The sequence below is a fragment of the Ceratotherium simum genome, chromosome 3 (genome assembly GCF_057802395.1).
Source record: "Ceratotherium simum simum isolate JZ-2026a chromosome 3, ASM5780239v1, whole genome shotgun sequence".
NCBI classification, from domain to species: Eukaryota; Metazoa; Chordata; class Mammalia; order Perissodactyla; family Rhinocerotidae; genus Ceratotherium; species Ceratotherium simum.
This window is the reverse complement of record NC_141902.1, coordinates 66080686-66105536: the sequence shown is the minus strand read 5'-3', so window position 1 is coordinate 66105536 and position 24851 is coordinate 66080686. Positions and strand designations below refer to the sequence as shown.

General features: G+C 55.2%; 1 protein-coding gene across 1 annotated transcript in view; it reads left to right on the top strand.

Moving 5' to 3' along the window:
• Nucleotides 1-12062: 12062 nt before the first annotated feature.
• Nucleotides 12063-24851, top strand: part of HCN4 (hyperpolarization activated cyclic nucleotide gated potassium channel 4) — a 42959-nt gene continuing 30170 nt past the window's right edge. The window contains exon 1 of the mRNA XM_087428674.1: nucleotides 12063-13094. Within this exon, the coding sequence (XP_087284800.1) occupies nucleotides 12310-13094 (785 nt within the window). The 5' untranslated portion in view covers nucleotides 12063-12309. The remainder of the gene's footprint in view (nucleotides 13095-24851) is intronic.

Here is a 24851-nt window from a genome sequence, read left to right as displayed (position 1 = left end):
TATTTATAGATGCAAATAAATGCTGCTATTGGGGAAGAATGTTGTCCATACCAGGAGTCAGAGCCCCAGCCTGGCAAACCAAGTGCCCCATGATGCCACTAGTCCTGGACGTATGTAGAGAGTAGATGGCATGTCAGTGCTACAGAGCAAGCCTCTGAGCAGGTCAAAGCACACCACCAGCTGATCACTGAGAGAGTCATCAGTAAAGACAGGGCTTGGGGCACTAAGTGGCTGGAGCTCCTCTTCTACAGTTGTGTGGCTAACCTTGTCTGTCTCCCTACCAAGTGCTGATAGCAGCAGGATCTTCATATTTATCACCTTATCCCTCTACCATCATCACCATTGCTGCTCCTTCACCAACATGCTGGGCTCAACTCGAGATGGGAAAGAGATGAACGTTATATACATATATGTTCATGCTGATATCCAAGGGTCAACACGAGAAGATAGCCTAGGCCCTGACCAGAGAGTCCTAAAATAATCCCTGGTGGAGATGGTCCTGAGATGGGCATGCATAATCAACCTTCCAGGAGACAGTAGCAAGGGAGCATTGTGGGATGGGGTCTGCCTCCAAGGACTGCCTTTAAAATGTGGTGAGCAGTGTTTTAAAGTTACCACCATAATCATCAACAACTAACATCTTCGTACTCACCACTGCAGCCACTAACAAGAGTGCCACAAGCACCACAAGCAGAAAGCCTATGAAAGTGCATGAGTGTAGGGCGTCAGGGTAAGGAGGGCACTGGTGAGAGGGAAGGCTGAGGGAGTAATGGTAGCCAGGCCATGAAGCATCTTATTTGCCAGATTAGGGAGTTTGGGCTTTATTCTAAGTCCAGTGGAAGTCACTGAAGAGTCTTAAGCAGTCATGGCAAGATTTGCATTTTGGAAAGCGACTCTGGCAGCCTCAAGAATAATGGGGTCTAGTAAGGCAAGGCTGGAGGCAAGGAGGCCAGTTAGGAGGCTGTTGTCATAGCGTAAGCAAGAAATAGCCTGGAGCTGTGTCAACGGACAAATATGTCTACTGAGAAGTAGACACATTTGAAAGATATTTATGAAAGAAAAATAGCAAGACTTTTGAACTGACTGGATGTGGAGGGGTGGAAGAAGGAGTCAGGAAAGGTGCCTATGTTTCTGGCTTCAACCACTGGAAGGATGGTGGTGTCACTCATTGAGTGGAGAGATCAGGGGTCTTCAGAGAAGAGCATGTGGAGTGTGAGGTGCTTGTAAGACATCCAAGAGGCTGTTGAACAAACAGATCTGGAGCCCAGGGGAGAGGTTTGGGCTGAAGGCATGGATGGGAACTGAAGCAAAGGGCCTGGGTGAGAGTATCCAGGGAGACAGATCACACGAGAAAAGAAAGGGCATGCAACAGAGTCAGGAATAATGCCAACAGGTGAGGAACCAGCACAGCGCCCTCTTCCTCAAACAAGGGAAACCGAGGACTGGCCAGAGATGTAGAAAGAAAATCAGAAGAGGATGTGTTCCTGAAGTCAAGGGAAGAGGATGTTTCATGAAGAGGGAAGTGGTCAGCAGTGTCACGTGATGCTCAGAGGCCAAGTAAGGAAAGGAATGAAAGGTGGATTTGGCCTTGCTGAAGACACGATGGGTAGTGAAGCCTGATTGCTATGGGCTAAGGAATGAGTGGGAGTTGAGAAAGGAAGGCAAATGAAGCTCACCTTTCAAGAAGATTGGATGTGATGGGAAGGAGAGAAAGGGACAGTGGGGTTTTGAATAGAAGAGATTTGATCAGGTTTAAATGCTGATGAGAAGAATCCTGTAGGAAAAGGTCAAAAACTGGGGAGAAGTGGTAACTGATGGAAGGCGATGAAGATGAGGCAGATAGGAAAATACAAAGGGATTGCCAGGCAGCACATTAGAGACGATGAACTTGAGGCAGCACAAATCTGGGCAGCCGTGTGATTTTCTCTGGTGCCTCAGCAGGGCTGCTGTAACCTCAGAGAGGGTCAGTGGTTGGATGATCCAGAGCTGGAGTTTCCAGGTAGACAAACAAAAAGGATCCCGAGACTGAGACAAGGAATGAGGACACTGGAATGAAGGTTGAGGTGGTGGGTCTTGGAGTCTAAGCCGGGGAAGGAAGGGATTGAGGCAGGGGGTGGGTGGACAGAGCTGGCTCTACCCTTGAAAAACAGGTGTAAAAGGAAGGTCCAGAGATGGGTGGAGAGAGGCTGAGGTCAGATTGGGGAGCCCGAATTTATATTGTAGAAGTGGACCAGTTCTAGGTGGTGACCATGGGTGTGGGTGGCTGAAGTTGAGAAGAAGGTCTCTGAAAACCCAGAGTCAGGGCCAAGCTTCACGTGGAGCCCTCTCTAGGACTGACGTGGGGAGGAAGCCAGGTGAACGATCCTGGGTGACAGCCATGAGGTGACTGGCTGTGGGAGCCTCCGAGGAGCAGGCGGGTGGAGGAGTTCTATGGGTGGTAGAGGGGCAATGGTCTGGGAGAAGCACAGGGAGTAACCGCCTCACTTCCTGACCACAGGGGGTCTGAGAGAATGAGGATCCATCCTCCAAGGACAGCAGAGGAGGGGGTCTTCTGTGAAGAGGCTGAGGGGCCCTGTCTTCTCAAGGGGCCCAGCAGAGAATTTCCCATCTGAATATGACTCGAGAAGGGTGTTGAGACAAGGGGGTGAGGCCATCAGAAAAGCCTGCAGAGTTAGCACAGCAAGAGAGGAAGACAACGACTGCCTGGCCAGGTCTGTTAATGACCCACATTGGTCAGTGAGAGTCTGACCAAAAGGTGCAATGACAACCACAGCCGTCGAAACCGTTATAGCTATTCTGTGCCCTCCTTGGGCAGCAAATCATGTCCTGCTCATCCCCAATTCCCAGTACCCAGCCTGTTGCCTGGGGTAGAGGGGCAGAGAGGAGATGAGTTCCAAAAATGCCCATGGACTGAAGGAATGCTTTCCAGTAGGTCCCAGCCAATTCGAGCATGAGGACTTCATTTTCACTGAAAAAATTTCTGACTTCAAAAGTTCTAAATATATCTGACATGATAGTAGTTATGATTGAGGAAGCTGCCAACGGTGGGCGAGGATAAGAGACTGGGTCAGATGTAACTGCCCGCAAACCCTGGCTCTTCCTCTAACTGTGGGAGCTCGGGCAAGTTAGTCCACCTCTTTAGCCTCAATTTAATCATCTGTAAAATGGGGGTAATACCACTTACCTGACTAGCAAGGGCGCTAGCAAGGATTACATGAGCTAATCTACATCAAGCACTTGGCACGATGCCTGGCACAGAGCTAGCTCTCCATAACTGTTAGTTATCATGACTATGAATTCAGTTATACTTTAAAACAAATTTGTATTTTATTCATCACACTAGCACCCACACATGGGGGAAGTGATTGGTCGTATATATGGCAGGCGCATTCCTTACTCAGCCAGCAGGCTGTACTTGGGGAGACTGTGGAGATTCAGAGATCGCTTGCAATAACTTGGAGTCTCACAGGGACCCTCAGTCAGTCCACGTCTGCACCTATCTCAGTCTATGATCTGACCTCTCCCTGAGGCAGGCATTATCGAGGAAACTGAGGCCCAGAAACTTGCCCATGGACATACAGGAAAGCATGGCAGAGCTGTGTGGGAACCGGCCTCTCTCACCTCCTTCTTGCTCTCTTCCTGTGACAGCTTCAGCCTGCTGGCATTTCCACAAATGCCTGGGCCTGGCTGGGCCCGTGTGTTTGCTGTGTTGCTGTTGTCACCGCCAACTGCTCTGTCGACTGTGGGAGTGTGGGCCTGGGCTCCAGGAGCTGTTGTCCCAACTCTGATTGTGGTTCCAGATTCTAGTCACATTTCTGTCCCAGGCCCTCTCCCAGTCTCTGTTATAGCCCCTGTCACAGACTCTGTCACAGCCTCGGCATAGCCCCATCATAGTCCCTGTCACAGCCCTGTCACAAGATCTGTCACAATGTCTGTCACAGCCCCTTTTACAGCCCTGTCACAGCCCTTGTCACAGTCCCGTCTGTCTCTGTCACAGGGTCTATCACAGCCCCTATCATAGCCTCTGTCACAGCCCCTTTCACAGACCCTGTCACAGCCCCTGTCACAGCCTCTATCACAGACCCTGTCACAACCCCTGTCATAGTGTCTGTCACAGTCCCATCAGTCTCTGTCACAGCCCCATCACAGCCTCTGTCACAGCCTCTATCACAGGCCCTGTCACAGCCCCTTTAACAGACTTTGTCACAGCATCTGTCACAGTCTCTATCACAACCTCTGTCACAGCCCCATCACAGTCTCTATCACAGCCTCTGTTACAGTGTCTGTCACAGTCTCCATCACAGCCTCTGTCACAGTGTCTGTCACAGCCCCTGCCACAGTCTCTATCACAGCCTCTGTCACAGTGTCTGTCACAGCCCCTGTCACAGTCTCTATCACCCTCTCCCTGACTCTGCCTCTGCCTCTGCTCTGGACCCTGCAGAGTGGCCTGTGGGGCACAGCTCTCATTACACAGCGGAACTGTCTCCCTCTGGAAGGCGTCCAGCGGAAGGCTCATGTAATAGCAGGTTATCCTGATGTGCAGGGCTTGTGGGAGGGAGGCTGGGTCACAGGGCCCATACAAAAGATATGCTTTGGAAGGACCTGGAGAGCAGATCTCCCAAACTAGCCGACTCTGGCTGTGGCTCACTCTATGTGCCCACCGGGGTCAAGGGTCCAGGTCCCTGCCTCTGGCAGGATGAATGAATGGTTTTGTGGCATTACTTTAATTTCCTTGACCCCAGTGTGAGCTTCCAAGAGCAGGGACTATGTCTTATTCTTTTCTTGCTCACTCACTGCAGAGCTGTGCACAGGACTAGGCTCCCAGGGCACAAACTAATGGTTGTCCCCATAGTCCTGGCTTGTTTTAAGTTGGTTCCAGTTGCTCCCCATTGCCTCCAGAACCAGCCCACCATCGGGTCCTCATGCTCACTGCTCCCCAACCAGCACACTGCTCACCATCCCAGTGCACAGGTTCCCCTTTGCCTCTCTTCTGTGTACACCGTGCCCTTCATTTGGCATGCCCCCACCCCTCTGCCTCTGCTTTCCAAATCACACATGCCCTCTTCAAAGGCCAAGTCAAACATGACCATCTCCCCTTGCCCCCTCCTCTATGCTCTCCCTCCTCCTGTATCTGTCTTGTTCTTGCCACAGCGTGAGGTGCCTGGAGATTAGGGGCTGGATCTTACACCATCATATAGAAGGTACTCCACACGTTGGCTAGAGAAGTAACTGAGTGAATAATTGAACAAATAAAAGGAATGATGTGAAATTGAGGGAAGAAGAAAATGTAGAAGATTGGAGGAGAGGATGGGGCAGCGCAGGAGACAGCATGAGCAAGCTTGGCAGAGGGAAGGAGCCCAGTTTTAGTGGGGGGCTGGGCCACCTCAGGGTTCCCCAGGGAAGCCCCACCTCCCTAGTGCTCTTCACTTCCTCTCCCTCCACCCTCCACCTTGCCCCACTTGCCAAGCCTCTTCCCCGTCTCCCAGGCCAGCCTGTCTTTTCCTTTCCCTCCCTAACCACCCTCAGCCCAGGCTGTTGAAACCACCCCCAGGGCTTCTGTCTAAACTCACGTCAGTCCTGATGTATGGTGAATTCAGACTTGGGACAGAGGAGTCTCTGGTACTTACTTCCTGGCAGCTCGGCTCAGCCAGCACCTCAGGGGCCTCCCCTGCCCCAAGTGCCTGGCTCTCCAGCCTGGCTCTGAGTCCAGGTGGCCCAGACATCCTGGAGCCCCAGCAGGATACAGAGACACAGTCCAGGCCGGGCTGAGCTGTCAGCACATCTTTCTTCTGCCTCCCTGGGAGGCGAGGGGCATGACGTCCCGGCCAGAGCCCTGGCAGAGCCCTGAGGGAACAGCAGGGAGTGCAGGATGGGGAGAGTGGAGATCAAGGGCAATGGAGCCAGGGCTGCTTGGAGATGAAAGGGCTCTGGGCTCTGCTGGGCTCCGGCACTCACAGATGGGGTCCTGCACAGAGGCAGGGGGTGAGAAGAGGACAATACAATAGCTCACACTCCCAGAACCTAAGGAAACCAGGCAGAACTGAGAAGAAAGCAGGTGGCAAGCCCAACAGGAAATTGAGCCTGTTGGGGGACAGTAGGCATGTAGGCTCCCAGTGGTTTTTGCGGCCAGAGTCTGGGGGTGAGGGTGCTGGGAGGAGGGGATCAGAAGGACCTAATACCCTCCTAATACCCTCCTTCTACGGGGACAGCAGACTTTCTCCTAGGGTCAGCTTAGGGGAACAGCTTAGTGGCCCCCTAAGGTGGACCTTTACCCTAGCTCTATCCTCTGGCAATGCCTCGTTTACCCCACTGAGAGAATGCATCAGGCCTACCCTGCCAGGCTGTTCCATTCACTGTTTCCCCCATAAGGAACAGACACACACACACACACACACACACACACACACACACACAGACACACACAGTAACCACTGCCTAGAAAACCTAGTTCACTTTCCACCTCCTCCAGGAATCCCACCTTGGCCATACTCAGGAGCACCATTGCTCTGCGCTTCTAAACTACTTACTCTAACCCTTGATTACAAACCTTTGGGATGGTCTTTTGCTACTTTGGAACAAGCAACTGCCCAAGCTAGGGCATCTCTCTGCCTTCTTGGCCTCCATCCATGTGTGGCTGTGCTCAGGGACGAGCACCTGAGGGCTTGGTCAAGACTGGGTGGTTGATTTGTTCTCTCCGTACATCTACATCCAATCGGGCTTGCTCCCCGTGTGCCCCTTCCCCCTTCTAGTTTCTTCATCAGGAAGCCGTGAGAAAGGAAACCTGAGGGAACGTGGTGGATTCCAGTGTTCCTTCACGGAGGCCTAGTCCCCAGGCCAGGACTCTCAGCAGGAAGTTTACATAACCCTGATTCCAGCCCACAGAGCAGACCTGCCTCTGAGCGGAGCAGGAAGTGCACTGGGAATACCACATCCACACTAAACAGAAAGATGGAGTTGCACCTGTGTACAGTGGGGGTCTTGAGCACAAGAGTCAGGGTGTGACTTCTGAGTCAGTTCCCTCTGATCTCACTTAGGCAAGTGCCCCGCCCAGAGACAAGAAAGTCTGCCTTATGGAGACCCGGGCAGGGCTTATCAGAGATGGAAAGTTCAAAGAAAGCAATCCTGTATAGCAAGACATCCCCTTCGTCCCAACAGCAATTTTTAAGACACTTATACGACCTAAGTCAGATCCCAACGGCTGAGTGTCTCCCCCTCCTTTGGCTAATGCAGGTTTCATTCAATATTCCATCATTTAGCGTTTACTGAGAGCTTACTACAAATGAGATGCCATGCTTGGTGCATTCATTTTCTCATTTAGTCTTCACAACAACTTATGAGTATAGTAGTCCCCCCTTATCCACAGGGGATACATTCCAAGAACCCCAGTGGATGCCTGAAATCGCCGATAGTAACAAACCCTAAATATACTATGTTTTTTCCTATATATACATACCTATGATCAAGTTTAATTTATAAATTAGGCACAGTAAGAAATTAACAGCAATAACTTCTCTTTGGCAAATCTGAATTGCAGGCATCACTACTCTTGCGCTTTGGGACCATTATTAAGTAAAATAAGGGTTACTTGAACACAAGCACCACGATACCACGACAGTCGATTTGATAACCAAACTGGCTACTAAGTGTCTAACCGGTGGGTGGCGTATACGGCGTGGATATGCTGGACAAAGGGATGATTCATGTCCCCAGTGGGATGGAGCGGGAGGGCATGAGATTTCATCACACTACTCAGCGTGGCGCGCAATTTAAAACCTATGAATTATTTATTTCTGGAATTTTCTATTTAATGTTTTCAGGCCACAGTTGACTATGGGTAACTGAAACCTCGGAAGGCAAAAGCCGGATAAGGAACTACTGTACATCTCATTAAACCCATTTTACACATGAGGAAGATTGAGGCATACACAGGCAGTAAATGACAGAGAACTATTTAATTCTACAGCTTTTGTTTTCCAGTCTCATGCTCTATTGTTTACAGCAGGGACTCCCAGACTTTTGGAATTCACAGACCAATAACATTTCAAAAATTATTTTTGGGAACAAACACAGAACCCTATGCCAACTTTTTATTTAGCCAAGGACATAAAAAATACCATCTTCTACCACTATGATTTCATGAAAGGGCATTTTAACACAGAAAATGCAGCAAGGATACAATGTTAGAATAAAGACAGCATTCTAAGAAAGGACAATTGGCAACATTACCCTAAAATATCCTACATTGTTCTCTCCTTTTTTTTTTTGGTTATATTTCAAACCTGGCCCACACCTGGCATTACAGGGTGTGGGAGCCACTGCCCTACCCCAGAGCTGCTTCTTTGAGCAAGAGCAATGCCCACAAGCAAATACACTTTCAGAATTTCCCATCCCCCTCTGCCCACCCAGGTCCCCAGCAAATAGGGTCTGAGGTTGATATATAATAATCAGCTATATCCCCATCCCACTCCCAGCAGGTCTTCTGACTCTCACGGACATTCAGTATCCCTCCCAGGAAGGAAGTCCATCCTCCCCAGCCCCTTCTCTCTTAGGCCCAGATCTTTTCTGGGTTTGCAACCCAGGCCCCCTGCAGCCCTGCGGGAAGCACATCTATCTCTGGGAGGTACTCAGTTCCCCACTGAAGCTGAAAGCGGCAGGTCTTCTCACTATCTTAGTCCAGATGCAGTGCCTTCCCCTTGCTGGGGTCCCCAGATCCTGTCTATTGTGTTACCAGATGAACCAGAGCAGACCCCAGGCTTTCTAGGCAGCACTGGAAAGGAGAGGGCATGAGACCTGGGTGGAGCAGTGTGGAGAGTACAGAATGTGGGGGCTCCACTCTGTACCTTCTCTCTGCTTCAGCCATGCCAGACTCAGAGCTGCCTCTCCCTCCTGCACCTGTGCCTGCTCCCCACCCCACGGCAACAGAGAAGAGCCTGACCTGTGGAGCCCTTGGCTGAAATTTCAGCTCCACCATTTTCTTGCTGTGGAGCATTTGGCAAGTCACTTAACCTCTCTGTGCTTTAGTTCTCTTGCTTGCAAATGGGAGTAAGAATGTTAGGTTGAATCATGTGAAATTGTAAAAATCTGACTGCTTGGCCCACAAAAATCTCATGTGGTTTAGCAAATGAAGTACAAATTGTACAGTGCTGGATACGTGTCTCTCATCAAATCTGACCCCTTCCTCCAGGAAGTCCTTCCTAGCTACCCCAAGTTCAGTGAGGTCTCCCTCCTCAAATCTCTCATTGGTTGAGGCATGATTTAGTACACACTTCCTTCCTGTCTTGAGTTTTCTCCTTTTTCCTGAGCATGAGTTTAGATTCCCCACAACTTAGAGCCCATCAAGGGCAAGACCTCCTCCTCCTCTGTCCTCAGACTGCTGGCATGTCACAGCTGTCCTCCATTAGAGTTTTCACTCAGAGGAGACTGGAAAGGCCAGGCCTCATCAGGGGTTACCATGATGAGACTTTATCTAAGGGTCATTTCTGCACCCAAGAGGGGTCCTAGACCATCTTGAATGGGGAGTGCTAACCAAACTGAGGTGAGGTGCTAGAGGGGGAGGAATTAAGAGGCCCTGACCCCTGGCCAGCCTGTGGCAGCAATATCCCAGGAAGCAATATCCCAGCAATATCTTCCCAGGAAGACATGACCAATATCTTGGTCATATCTTCCATATACTTCAAGGATCCCCTTCCATGGCATTAGCTAACTTCCAGGGTCCCTCACTCGTGCGTAGAGTTGACATTTATTGATCTGCTCTCTATCCACCCTTGTGTTGGTGCTGATAAATCAGACCTGTCCTACCCCTAGGGAGCTTGGTCCTGAAGGGGACACAGACTGCACCATGTAATCAGGGCTCAGGTTGATGGGAGCTTATGGGCTATGGGAACCAAAAGGGGGGACATGGCCAAGATTTGGGTGGCTGGGAAAGGGTTCTTAGAGGAGGGGATGCCCCTACCATGGATCACTGGGAAGCCTGTTTGGGCTGATTTCCTGAAGGTGGGGTAGGGCAGACTGGCTCCCTGCTGGACACAAAAACCCAAAGAAGTGAGTTAAATGAAGGTCTTCTCCCTGTGGCTGGCTCACAGCCGGTTAAGAACACTCTCTCAAGGAGACCCAAGGACATTCAGGGATTAGGCCTCCCAGCATCTGTGCAGAAAACTGTCAGCTCACAGCTGCTCAAAAGTAGAAATGCCAGCTAGTGGTGATGTCATCACCCCAGTCATTCCCTCCCCCCATGGGAGGTCCTGTGGTCCAGTGGGTAGAGCGGAAAAACCCCTGCCAGGCAGCCTGCCTCATCTTGCTTCCAAAATTTCTGCTCTGAATGGGGTGGGGGAGGTGGTCACAAGTGGGCTAAGAAAGAGAATAAAAAATCCTTTGGAGGAAAACTTCATGTTACTCCTCAGAGAGATAGCAGGGCTAGGGGACCTCTTTGCCTCCCTCTTGTCAGACTTTACAGCATTAACCCAGGCTCCAGCCTCCCTCGTCCAACCCCCTCCCTCTAATGCCCCATCCTGATTTCTGAGCTAATCTGTGATGTTGGGCCTGAAAGGATCTGAGTAACCCCTGGGCCATCTTGGCAGCCCCCAAGCCAGGGAGAGGGGGTCTGGCAGCCTGGCCTGTGTGGATGGGGGGTGCCAGGCTATCTTAGGGTGTTGGAGAGGAGTAGAGCTATACCTCTTGCTGAGCTGGTGGGATGTGTCCATAAGCCCAGAGACTGTACGCGGGGAGAGAAGACACACCGCTGGATCACCGGCTGGCCTGGGGGTGGGGGTGGGGGGGGCGGGGGCGGACTCAAAGGGAATGGGGGCTGTGCAACCGCTTGCGGGTAGGGGACTTGGGTGGAGCAGGAACTGCCCCAGCGTTGGTCCACATAAGGGAGTCACAATTTGGATGGGAACCCAGGGAGGAGGTCCACAGCTAGCCCCATAGTGCGAGGTCGCCAGAGGAGCCCGCCTGCTGGCTCCCCGCTGCAGCCCGCTAGGCTCGGAAACCCCCATGCGAACCACCCCGGGAGAGGTGCGTGCGGGCACCGGACCCCGCGTCGGTGGCTGCGGCAGGCGCATTTCCTCGAAGTCTTACCTCGAAGGGCTGTGTCTCACCCGCGCGCCCTGTGCCTCCCGGAGTTTACCCCATGCCCTCCTGGCCGGGCCGCTGTGAGGCTCGGCAGGGGAAAGCCCGGCGGGGGGATTCGCCCCCAGCCCAAGTCACAGGAAAACCCCGGGAGCAGCCCCGACGCAGCGCATTTCCCGGAAACCCCTCTCCAGGCGCGTTGCGGGAAGGCCTGGGGCTCCGCATCCAGACGACCAGCTCGCCTCCTCGGAGGAGGGTCGGAGACCCAGCTGAGAAGCAAAACCGCCGGGGAGAGGCGAGCCCAGAGCTCGGAGAAGGAGAGATCGGGAAAGCCCGCCCCCTCCCCCCAATCTTGGCGTGGGGAATTCGCAACCCAAGCCGGAACCCTATACTTGGGGCGCACTCCCAGCACTTGGCCAAGGAAAGATACTCACCCCAGCCCCTAGGGTCCGGCGACGGTCCACCCTGCGCCCCGCGCCGGGCCCGCCCCTCGCCCCCCTCTCGGCCCCCAGCCCGCACGCCACTGCCCCTTTAAGAAGCCCAAGGTAGGCAGGCCCGGCTGCGGGAGCCGCTCCTATGGCAACCCGCGAGCTGCGGCGGCTTCATGAATATTCCGGGGCGCGGGAGCCAAGTGCTGCCGGAGGGCGCTCCGGGGGAGGCGGCCGTTGATGTAAGCCCGGCGGGCCGCTGGGCTCCGCTCGGCTGCGGCGGGAGCCCCGGGACGGGCCGGCCGCGCTCGGCAGAAGAGGCGAGGCGAGCTCGCGAGTAGCTGGCCACAAAACCGGGGCGGCTGGACAGACGGACAGCCTGCCCGCCCGCGGGACGCACGGCCGGGAGGCGCGCGGGCCGTGCGCTCTGCGCTCCGGAGCGGCTCTCCGAGCGCCGTGGCCGCAGCGCCGCTTCTACCCGCGCCCATTGTTCCCCGCGGGGGCGGGGCGCCTGGAGCCGGGCTGAGCGCCGCGCCCCTGAACGCGGGAGGGAGGGAGGGAAGGAGGGAGCGCGGGGTCCCCGCGCCCAGCCGGGCCCGGGAGGAGGCGCAGCGCGGCGACCCCGGGACCCGGAGCCGGACTGGGAGCCTCCCCGCGGCACACAGCCTGCCCGAGCATGGGCGCCTGAGGCAGCCCGGCGCCAGAGGCGAAGGACGCGTCCCCGCTAGCGGACTGACCGGCGGGCGGACCTGGAGCTGGTCCTCGGCGCTGCACCCGCGGCCCTGCCCCTGGCCCGGCCCCTGCTCCTGGCGCCATGGACAAGCTGCCGCCGTCCATGCGCAAGCGGCTCTACAGCCTTCCGCAGCAGGTGGGGGCGAAGGCGTGGATCATGGACGAGGAGGAGGATGCCGAGGAGGAGGGGGCTGGGGGCCGCCAGGACCCCAGCCGCAGGAGCATCCGACTGCGGCCGCTGCCCTCGCCCTCGCCCTCGGCGGCCGCAGGCGGCACGGAGCCTCGGGGCGCGGCCCTCGGGGCGGCGGACGGCGAGGGGCCGGCCCGCGGCGCGGGCAAGTCCAGCACTAACGGCGACTGCAGGCGCTTCCGCGGGAGCCTGGCCTCGCTGGGCAGCCGGGGTGGCGGCGGCGGCGGAGCGGGGGGCGGTAGCAGTCACGGGCACCTGCATGACTCCGCGGAGGAGCGGCGGCTCATCGCCGAGGGCGACGCGTCCCCCGGCGAGGACAGGACGCCCCCGGGCCTGGCGGCCGAGCCGGAGCGCCCCGGCGCCTCGGCGCAGCCCGCAGCCTCGCCGCCGCCACCCCAGCAGGCGCCGCCGGCGGCCTCCACCTCCTGCGAGCAGCCCTCAGTGGACACTGCTATCAAAGTGGAGGGAGGCGCGGCCGCTGGCGACCAGATCCTCCCCGAGGCCGAGGTGCGCCTGGGCCAGGCCGGCTTCATGCAGCGCCAGTTTGGGGCCATGCTCCAGCCCGGGGTCAACAAATTCTCACTGAGGATGTTCGGCAGCCAGAAAGCCGTGGAGCGCGAGCAAGAGAGGGTTAAGTCGGCCGGGTTTTGGATTATCCACCCCTACAGCGACTTCAGGTAAGGGGGCCCGGCGGTGATCCTGTGGGTTCCCTGAGCGGTCGCAGACACGCTTCCTCGGCCCTGCTTCTCAGCCGGAGTTAACTTTCCTTCCTCGCGCTGGGAGCTCCGAGAGTGATGGGGCGCCTCTAGGCTCCGAAACACCCTCAGACCTCCTGCACCGCGCTGGGAACTTTCCTCTGTGTTCTGGGCTCCCATCCTGGTCCTCTCATCCTCTGGGGTCTGGGCCTCATTAGAAGCAGGCTGAAAAGGTGTTCTGAGGCTGGCCTAGCCCTGGCGGCAGCCTGGATAAGGCTCTGCCGTCTTAAGTAACACATCCCACCTCCCCCTTCTGGGCTGCAGAGTTAGGGTAGCCATCCCAGTGGCAGCTCCTGGTCATTCCGCCTGCAGGGCAGGGCCACAAGGGAGACAGACCTCTTGTCAGCTGGGCCAGCTCCTTGGGCGCTGACCCCAGGTGTTAATATCTGCCTTCTGGTGGCCTGGGAAGCTGCAGCTGGGGAAGGAGAGCTGGGTCCCTGGAGGACTGAGGTCACTGGGGCCTCAGGTCCAGGATAAAAGCGCTCTGCACCCACCTTAACCCTGGGCCCAGCCCCTCATGCCAAGTGATGGGCCAGGAGCAGGCACCCTGGGTAGCTGTCATCAGGACTGCCAGGACAGGATGACCTTGCTTATAGTGGTCAGTGAAGATGCCTGTTGTCCTGACTGTTGGGCAGCTGTCCTGTGACCCCAAGCTTGTCCACTGCCCCATCTTCACCCCAGTGGCCCAAGCTCCAGCAGCTGCTAGGTCTCTCATGGGTCATTTGTGGGTCCCCAAACAAACAGTGTGACTGCCTGTCAAGGAGAGGGACCCCACCCCCTTCCCCATCACCTGAGTCAGATGCCACTGAAGAGGGAATACCACTTGGGGCCTGTGGAGGTATCTGTCAAAAAGAGAGATGAATGATTGCCTCTGAAGTTGGGATCAGGGATGTCCCTACTCCAGTCAAGATCTTGGGGTCCCCCAGTACGCTCCCAGGCTTTCCTGATACACAGGATTGAAGTGAGGGTCTGAACAATGTTCGCCCTTTTGAGCTGGGTTTAATTCTTTCTCTCTCTCTCTGGGCCCTGCCCCCTGTTTAGCTCCTTTCCCTGCCTACCCTGCCTGCCTGCCAATATAAATGAGCATTTTACCAGTCCAGAGCCCTCTTTGCAAACTCCAGGGAAGCTAGATTTGTAATGAGAGCAAAGCCATTTTCCATCCAATGAGAGAGATTTCTCGTGCTGGGAATGACCAGTCAGGCAACACTCGATGGCTTAAAATAGGTGGTGAACAGAGGGCCCCCCCTTTTCTCTTTTTGAGGGACTACTCTTCCTAATGTTAATATCCAGGATTCCCATTCCCAGAGGGTGTGGGAGGCCAGAGCATAGGCTAACAGACAGCCCTAGTCTTCAAGTTGTGTGAGAAAATGTAGGACCCTCCCATCAGGAACTGGGGCTGGTTCCCAATGCCAGGTTCCTAAAGTGTGGCCTCCCCTCTGGTCAGTACTGGGACCTGAGGATCTCAGCACAAGCTCAGGAGGAGTGGGCAGGAGCTGTGTCTCCTGCACCCCCCTGGGTGTCCTAGGCTCTCCTCCTCCCTCTGAACTCCCTGGTGGTGGTGGCAGGTAGGCTGTGCCAGTATCAGCCACTTGAGATTGTTCCCTTGCTCAGCTCCCTGCTGCCTTGTTGTCTGAAAGCCTCTGTTCAGGGTTCTCATCACCAACCCCATTGCCTGTTGTCGGGGGGCTGCAAGGGGCCAACCCCAGGCATGCTTAGCCTCCATCGACCATAGGCATTGATTGGGCGTCTTCTGGCAATTAGGCCTTGCCTTCCCAGTCTTCCCTTCCCCTGGATGGTGAAGGGCTAGGACTGGGCTGATTGCATCAATGGGAACCTTCCCACCTTCCTGCTCTTATTCTGCCCATCTTGGCATGTCTGTCTGCAGTTCTCCTGCTGCAGAATCTCCCACTAACTGCAGGCTGCCTGGGACATGGCGGAGGGGGAGGGTGGTGGGGATAAGGAGGGATGGGTGCAGCAGGATTGAAAAGCAGGCAACAGAAAAAGGGTCAGATGGCTTTGAATTTGGCTTTGTGCAATAAGCAACAGGGACTGGTAGCTGGAAGCACACGTCCTCTCTGCACAGCCTTATAGCTGCCTGGTGCTGGATGGGGTATAAGGAAAGAAGCCCAAGAAAGACCATCTGTGTCATGTCTCTCCTACACCTATGGCAGAATAGCTGGTCTTGTCTTCACAAGGTCAAAGAAGCAAGGGCCTGGCTAAGTCTTCTAAGCTTAGAAAACCCAGCACTCAACCCGGCAACTCCCCCCACCCCCGGCCCCCGCCCAGCACCCCAAGCCTCAGTCAGTTGAGTTTTAGCCACTGGCCTTGGGCCTTTATGTGGAGGCAGTCTCCACTGCCCAGCTCAGGCTTCACACGAGCTTCTGCAAGCATTGCTCAGGCGAGTTGAGGATTTATTCATCATTTTGACGGGCAGGAAGCATTGATCCAGCAGAATTGGTTTAATAAAGAATCACCAGCAAACCATGATAGATTGAGTTTGCGGTTTGGAGTTCAGGACTCACTGTCACGGGCTGCTTCCGGCGTCTCCTGTCCCTGGGGGAGGAAGGTTGGGTGCCTCTTGCAAGGGCTGGAATGGGCTGCGTTCTGAGGGACCCGCATAACCTGGGCCGTGTCTAAGAATAGGCTTTTCTTGGCTGCCTCTGCTTCTCCTCACCCCTCCATCCCCTGCCCCTCCATGCCCCGGCTACCCCCATGGCTCCTCCAGCCTCCATCGGCTTGTCTGGCCTCCCATCCCCTCTCACTCCCCATTTGCCTTTTGAAACTTGTATTTAAGGTTTGGTGAGGGAAGAGGCCAGGATGTGCAGCACCTCGGGATGTTGCTCCCCGGGCTCCAGCCCAAGGCTGGTTGGGCTCTTGGGTCCTACCTAGGCTCATGTGGCTTCCACATGAGCCATGTGTTGGAAGCTGAGCTTGGTGGTGGGAACCTGGAACAAATAGAACATAGTATCTGCCTGATTCTGTTTTTCCAAGAGGAGAGAAAGGGAGAGAAAAGGAGTGGGAACCCCGAATGAAGATGGACCTGGTTTTGTTCCCAGAAGCTGGTCAGGCTTTCAAGTGTCAGGCTCAGGGGCTTGGCCTGGGTGTGTGTACGTCTAGGTGTCTGTCTGAGCCGGTGTCTTGGGGCTGTGTGGTTGGATATGGATTTGGCAGGGAAATCCCTATGTGGGATGTCAGTTCTGGGGCTACTCTATGCCCCAAACTCTAGCTTGGCCTTGAGAGTGTAGGCAGGCAGAAGCTTGGCCCTTCTCATCCGTCTGCCCCTTCCCTCTCCTAGCCTGAGCCTTCTGAAGCTGTGAGGAAGTGAAGGGAAGGGAGGGCCCTAAAGGGTCCTTTCCTTAGGGCGGAAGCAGCTGGGCTCTGAAATCATGGAAACTGGGCCAATGGCCTGGTAGGTCCCAAGGGTGGCCTAAAACTGATTTTCTGTGCTGGTCCCTGGCCCCAGAAACTGCCATTGCCCACCTCACATCACCTCCCCAGCTCTGTCTGCCATGGGGCCCTGCTTGGGTTATGAGGTCTCTCTGAGCCTCAGTTTTCCAACCTAGAAAAATGGGAATCCTGTTGCCTATCGCCATGTTGGACACATTGTACAACTGAGGTCACCCCGTGGAGGCGAGAAGCTCCAGTGCACTGTCAGACACCAGTGATGCTGTCATGAACCACACTGCCCCTGCCCTCACTTCCCTTAGGACCTCTGTCCTTGGCTCAGGCCAGTGGTTCTGAACCTGCATCAGAGACCTAACTGAGAACCTGCTGGAAACTATAGAGTCTTTCCAGAAAGATACACATACATCCAGACACACGATACGACACTCAATTTCTGGGGTCTGTGGACCCCCTAAGTAGAAGCCCATCTTTGTTGTGAACTCCATTCTAGGCCATCCCAGAAGAGCGTCCTGGCCTGGTAGGAGCAGGTGCAAGCCTCCTAGAGCTAGTCTTCCCTGGGGCCCTCTGTACTCTGAGGCTTGGCCCTCTCGTTGCCAGCAGGATGGAAATGAAAACGGAGGGGGTGGGGGCAGAGTTAGATCCCTCAAGAAGGAAAAGTGCTCTGCCTGGGGGCTAGTTACTCTTCTGTTTCCTCAGTCCCACTCCCGTCTCTCTCCATTTCAACCGTGGGAAGGACTGCGAGGTGGTGAGGAGGAAGGCAGCAGCCTGGCTCTGGGTCTGGGGAGTTCTGAGGCCCATTCTTGGGTGGGCCTTCCTGGGGGCCATTGCCCAGGAATGCTGCTTCTGCTATCAGTGTGGAAAGCCAGGCTGAAAGGAGCTGCAGGCTGCACTGTTGGTGCCAGGGGAGGGGGAAGGGCGCCTTGGTGCAGAGGGGAATTCCAAGGTGAGCTGCCTGGGCGGTGCTGTCAGCTGGCACAGTGGGCAGCAGGATTCTCCAGTGATGAGGACCTGCTCAACCTGATAAGACTGGGGCTGGTGGAGGGTGTGCTGCGAAGGCCAGCACCCAGCTCAGGGCTGAGGTGCCCTCGGGATGCCGCGTGCATAGAAACCCAATGGGGCCGGGGAACCAGCACCCTTATATTGCCTAGAGGGTGTGGCCTGGGCTCCAGGTTCTCCCCGTTGCAAGTCTTCAGTTCCTGGTCTGGCTGGTACATGATGAGGCTGGGGCTTCTTCCCTGCTCGGCCCTGCCCCATTTGTTCCCTTAGCTGCCGTGAGCTGTGAGGCTTTGGGGCTGTCAGGTGGCCTGCCTTGCACAGTGCTGGGCTGTCTGCCTGTCCTTCTGCCCTCCTCTCCCAGGCTTTAGGGCCTCCGGGTCTTCTGGGATGCCCTCTCAGGCCACTGCGGCCACCATCACCCGTCTCTCCCTCCCTGACCATCTCATGGCGTTTGGATGGAGCTCTCTGTTTGTTACCATGCGGTGCTTCTCACAGTCAAGTCATCCAACTCACCTGGGGATCTAGTAAGATACAGATTCTGACTCATTAGGTCTGAGGTGGGGTCTGAGATGCTGCATTTCTGATAAGCCCTCAGGTGATGCCAATGCCGCTGGTGCCCAGCCCAGAACCGTGCTTGGAGTACTGAGGTTCAGATCGTGTGTTTGTTCCGTGCTTAGCCTGGGTTCCCTGACTGAATTCCCTGAGGGCAGAGACTCTGTCTTCTCCCCTTGGCCTCTAGCCCTGAGCAAGGCAGGGTGAATTATGTGAACTGGGCCGAGCAGCCCTCAACACAGAGGTTGGCCGCAAACTTGGGGTGTCAGATTCATAGCCTCCCTCTCTTCCTGCACTGCAGCTTGGACCCTGCTGGCCCTGGATGCTGGCTATTGGGGGGGGGTGAGCAGGGGGAGGCCAGGTGGCCAGAGGGCCCTCATTAATCCATCCTGTCCCATTACTTTGGCAGCTTCTCTCCCATTCGAAGGGCCAGAGGGGCGGGCTTGGCTGGAGAAGGGGCAGGGAGCACAGTGACCGCTGTGCTGCAATGAGATTTCCGGGAAGGAACAGATGTTGTCAGTGAGTCCAGAAGTGCCAGGCAGGAGAGCCGCTGTGAGGTGGCTCTGACAGTGGCTGGCTGGGAGGAGGACAGAGGCATCCAGTAAGATCAGCTGTCTTGGCACCTTGAGGTTGTGTGGGGGGGTGTCCAAATCTTAATGCCCCCTCCCCTGCACCAGACATGCCTAGCAACCTCCCCTGTGGGCTGGGCTTGCCCGTCACTTCTCTCTGCCCGCTCACACCGTCTAAGGCACCAGTCTGCATACAGAAGACGGGGCTGACGAGTGTCACAGCAGCCTGAGTGGCCCTCGTGCCTGCCATAACACTGACCACCATAAGGGAATTCACCCAGAGTGGAAGGTCCAGCCCCAGTCCCCAGGGGGCTTGTCATATAACCGAGGAGGCAGCCAGCTCCGGCACACACTCCTTGGCTCAATGTTCTCACAAAGCTGCCACTGCCAGTTGCTAATTAATAGAAGGGCTGCTGAGGCCGGCCAGGCAGTCCTGCTTGGGCCCAGGGGATGTTGAAGAATCCACATTTCCCAGCCAGAGCGGGCCGTGGGGAGGGCAGGGGCATCATCTTGGCTTCGGAGAGGACGTTCTCTGCCAGCCAGGCTTTACTGAGAAAGCGTTGCCAGGGCCCTGTGAAAACTGTGATCCCAAAGCCTAGGAGGCCACTCAGAGACACTCACTATCATCAGCACCTGCCCAGAAATGGGGTGGGAGGCAGCACAGAAAGGTGGTGAGCTCCCCATCACTGAGGGTGCTCAAGATGAGACAGCAGTACTTAGGCCAGAGATTGCTAAGCAGCATCCCATGGATCAGATACAGTACCCAGATGTGTTCTGGTTGGCCAGCATACTGTGTTGTAACAAATCTGATACCATGTTTTAAAATGGAAAGATGTAGCATAAAAATGTGGCTTTCAGGCTTCTCATGAAAAATTAGAAACTCTGGCAGCTCTGGCCCCATGTTTCCACCCCACAGCGGGAAGCTGGAGCAGACTAGAGGCTGCCCCCTGTAAATTGGCTTTTCTCTCCTGTTGCCCACAGTCCCCCACTGTCCCTAAGGTCTCTGTCTTACACCCAGCTGTGTCACTCATGCACATTTAGCTGCCTGATCCCTGTAGGCTTCTGTGTTTATAACCCTAGACTGTTATCAGTAGAGACTAAAGCCAGGTGGGTTCACAGATCAATACCCACCATTTATGAACTATCTACCATGTGCCGGCCTCTGCTTATATTTCGTTTATTCTTCATAGTGGCCTGAAAAACAGGTTCTGTTATTCCCAGTTTACAGATAAGGAAACTGAGGCTCTGATGGGGGGGGGGGGTGGAGATTTGTCCCAAATCACATAGCTATGAATACCAGACCTGGAATTTAAACCTGGTCTCTAGAACTCTAAACTTGTACTTGTTCCTCCTTCTCTCTCTTCCTTCCTTCTTCTTCTTCTTTTATTTGGCTAGCTTTAAAAAGTTAAATTACCGAAGTAGTTCAAGAAAACATTCTCCTGAGAATGCATATATTACGGATAACGTTTGACCACACGTTAGCTGTGAGGAGGGGCTTGGAGGGGTGGGGCTCAGCTGGCACAGGAAATTTAACAGATCTCAGAAAACCAGATCTAGACAGAACTTAGCAAGCTCCTGGCCTGAAACCTTTATTTTATAATTGTGGATCAGAGGACCAGAGAGGGGAAGTGACTGGCCCAAGGTCACAGAATAAGTCTATATCAGGGATGAAACCAGAACCCAAGTGGGTTATGTAACGTCTGGCTGCAAAGGTCTTAAAGCTCCATAGGCTACCCCAAGACCCCAGACAGAGGGTGTCCAGGGAAGGCTTCTCCTGAATGGTCTTGTCACTGGAGCTGTTTCCTGTTTCCCCAGCCCTCTGCCTGAATTTTGGGGTAATAGGGATTTTCAGAGTCCCGTCTTAATATAAGCTCATCCAGTGAGAAGGGAGTCTTTCTGCATCTGAAGATGCAGCATCTGGAGGCTGAGACGTGCCTGTCCTAACCCCTCAGTCTGGGGCTGCTGCTCCTGGGGGAGCCGGATCAAGACGTCTTTCCACCTGCTCCTCCACCAGCAGGTTCTGACTGGCGTGGAGACCTTTGGGATATTGGAACCATGTCCAGATGCCATTGATGCACCTGTTCCTCGATAGGAGTGATTGGGGTTCAAAGGGGATGGGGACAAGTAGCTAATGGTAATGTATTCTTTCCACCAGAGAAATAGGTGGTCATGTGGTCTGTTTATTACATCCTTCAGGGAAGTGAGAATGTGGAGTCAGTCTGCAGCTCGGTGTGTGAGCAGGGTCGGGGTTCAACGTGTGAGCAGGGTCAGGGCTCAATGTGTGAGCAGGATCGGGGTTCAGTGTGTGAGCAGGGTCAGGACTCAGTGGGTGACTGAGGTTGGGGCTCAGTGTGTGATCAAGGTCAAGGCTCAATCTGAGACCACGGTCTGGGCCCTCACTGTGACCAGGATCAGAGCTCAATCTGTCTTTGGGATCAGGGTTCAGCCTGGGACCAAGAGAAGGCCTTGGTCTGAGGTCAGGAACTGGAGTCTTCGAACAAAGCCTTTGAGCCAACCCCGGTGCCTTGCCTCCCTGAGGCAGCAGGGCTTGGGGCAGCCCTCCCTTCCTTTGGAAGCCCTCCCTTCCTTTAAGCTTCCTGAGCTCCTACATCTCTTAGCATCTGTGCCAGCTGCTCTGGTCATCTCTGGGAGGTAAAGTACAAATTATAAATAAATAACAGTGCCACTGCTGCCGACGGCAGAGCCACCAAATCTCACACGTGACCACTCCCCGCCCCTCATTGCTCTCTCATTGTTTGGGGCTGGTATCTGTCTTCCTAGCCAGGCAGCCAGCTCGTGGCTCCTGCAGAGTGGCGCTCATGCTGGGCAGAGAGGTGTGCTGGCTTGATAGAGGGACTCCCTACCCCCTACTTCACCCACAGCTCTGGGCTCCCACAAATTACGGAGCAAGCAGCGGGGCCTCCAGGTCTGCTCACGGCAGCTGTGGGGGCCTGATAATTGGCTGCTGATGGTTTTGTGTCTGTCTAAGCATTTACCCATGTGGGTGGACGTGTTATGTCTGCGTGAACAAGGCTTTCAGAAATTAATACATAACACCGGGCTGGCTAATACGTTGTCTTCTGGGCTTGGAGAGGGGCAAGCTAAGGGTGTCATGTCCTCAGGAGGCCAGATGTTCCATTCCAAAACTGTTTTCACCCATTAGGAAGTATGGGGATCACTACTCACTTGGCAAAGAGGAGAGTAGAATTTCAGCTCCTCCTAGGGTTCCCCAGGCCTGGTTTGGGGGAGGGCAGACAAGAGTTAGACCAATATGGATTGATGGTCAGGGAAGGCTTCCTGGAGGAAGTAGATCTGAGCTGGATCGGAAGGCGAGAGGACCATTCTGCACACTTTCTTGGAAGCAGGTGTCTGGGAGCTTGAGCTAAGGGGCCACCTGGCTGGGGTGGGTGTTGGCAGGCGCTGAGGGCAGGTTACTCAGCATCTGTCGCTTTGGACCTGCACTCCTTAACCTCTGCCCTTCACCCTCGAGAACTCTGACCCCACTGCCCCTGATGCTGCTGAATACGTGTGCATGTGTTTGCAGGTGTGTTTGTGTGTCTCTCTCTGGCCTCTCACCCTAGGTCGTTGCAGCCCAGGGAAGCCCCCCCCCCCCCCCCGGCCCTGGCCCCAGCTGCACAACCTCTGAGAAGATTCCCTTCTCCTGCCGTACTAGGCCCGGAAGGCAGGTGTTGCTGCTGCAATAATGTCACTGAGCATGTGGCCCGGAGCCCAGAAGTAATTACCCTGCAGTTCCCCATTGCAGGCTGGAGCAGCCCCTGTCAATGATTAACGTGAGTCCCAGCCACTTGACGCCAAAGCCAGCCATAGGCTTCTCGCACCTACAGTTTGTCAGAGGATACAGGGCACTTGTTCCCTTCCCCAGGGACAGGAAAGACCGTCAGGCCCACAGGTCTCATCAATGCCATTGGCACCTTTTAGAAGAAACTTGGTCCAGCAGGGGAGACTCTGCAGCTGGGGCCTGTCTATGCAGCATCAGGGCTGGCCCACCCTGGAGCCCTGGGTCCTCTCAGCCTGAGGTTTCCTAGCGTGTAACTGCCCACCCCTCCCATGCTGTTTGCCCTCCTGACCCTCATCCTGTTCTGCTGTGTGACCTCAGCAAAGTCTTTTCCTCTTTGTGTCCAGGGTCAGGGCTCAGTCTGAGGCTGAGAAGAGAGCAAAGCTAATTGGCCAAATAGGTATTGAACCCGTAATCCTGACCCCATTAGTGCAAATTGAGCCGGCCGGGCAGGGACAGCGCTGCCGACCACAGAGCTGAGGAGAACCAACCTTCCTCTGTCCAGAGCCTCTGCCGAGGCCCAGCCAGGCATGCTCCTGGATTGTGCAGCCCCCTGTGCTCCTGGAGCAGGTGGGGGACTCCTTGCCCCTCTTTCTGCAGAGGCTCTGCCAGCCCTTAGTCCTGGGGACCGGGGCTCCCCAGCATGTTGTGTGGTGTTGGTGCCGTCTGTGGAGGCCCCTCATTAGAGCATGGCCCCTGTGGGAATGGAGATCAGGCTTATCTTTATTTCCTGGGCAAAGGGCCCCAGCCACCTTCTCCTCCCAGCCACCTCTCCTATGGGACAGTTGTCCCCTCCTGGAATGTCAGACCTGGCCTCAGAAGAGTTCAGATGTGAGGATCCATGGAGACTAGGCCACACTGGACAACTGTGGTTGGAGGAGTCCCGAAGGGTGGGCCAGCAGGACCACCGACTTTGGAATTGGCAGGGGACCAAAAGGCCACAAGCTGTTTATCCTGTCTCGGAGGCTCTGGGAGTTGCTCCACAGCTTCTGGGGACAGAGCCGTGGGTGCTGGCCATGAATAGGAGGCAGTTGAAGACTCGGCTCTGCCCGGTCCAGCTGTGTGGAGGGAGCTGAGGCCTCCCCTCCCTGGGCCTTGCTCTCCTCCTGAAAATGGGACTGGACTGGGGGTGGGTTTTAGCAGGACCGCAAAGCTGGAATTGTGGCCGCCTGGGGGCTTTATGCGATTACAGATGCCTGGGCCTCCAGGCCCAGGCAGGTATATTTTGGGAAGCACTCAAGTGATTCTGCTTCCATCACTTTAGGAGCCAGTGAGCCGGGCACCCCTCAGACCCCTTCCGTATGAACAGTCTGCAGTTCTCTGACTGCCCACATTTGCCTTAGCCCTTCAGGGCTCCCCAGAGCCTGGGCATGAAATACCGACTCCCCAGCCTGGCCTCCAAGCCCATTCGTGATGGGTCCTTCTCCAGGGAGTTGTTCCCCTTTTCTTCCTTGCAGGTTGTTAGCCATCAGAATCATAAAACTCTGGGGCTGGCAGTCCCCCAGGGAACATGGCCCTTGCTCTGCGTCCTTGTCAGACTATGTTTTCCTGGAGGGGAGGCGGCAGAGTCAGGTCCAGCTCAGAGCTCAGGCATCCCCAGGGGACCCCTCCCCGCCAAGAAGGGGGCCACATAGACCCTCCCGGAGTCCATATCTAGCTACTTTCTATGGGGCAGCCTTTCCACAGTGTGCTCTTTAGCCCCGTCCCTCACCAGTGCTGCTTGGCCTTAGGAAGTTCTGCCCGAATCCATCCCATTTCCTCCTTCACACTGACCTGCCTTCCTGCAGGAGCAGGTGAGCTCTCCTACCTAATTTCCCCTGAGGTCACGCTCACGTCCTACTCCACAGCAATATTCTATTTTTGCTCCATTCTCCTGAGTAGGGAGAGTCGTGTTTGAGCCTTCTTTGTTTCCTGTAAGCGGGGCAGAGAAGTTCTCCAACTGCTAGTTCCCGCACCAATTTTCCCCAGATGGTCTTGTCAGCTGAGTGAAGCTCAGAGAGGTTAGGTCGCTAGCCTGAGGGAACACAGTATCCTGGCAGTTCTGGGCTCTGTAGAGCAGATGAGGCCAGCTGTTCAGTTTGGTGTGTGCGCGTGCACATGTGTGTTTATGCACATGCTTACACTAGTGTGTCTCTGTGAGTGCACAGATTTAGGGTCTCCAGAAGAGGTCTCACCCCATCAGAGAAGCAATGGGTTGATATCTTGGTGTTCCTTATGGCCAGGTCTGTGCTCAGCTGTGCTGTTGAGAAGGTGCCGTCACAATCCCTTCCCTGAGGAACTCTCTTCCTCTGCACCCTTCATGGATTCCTATGTCCCCAGAAGAGTCCTGACTACTCAATCTGGCATTCAGGATGCCCCCAT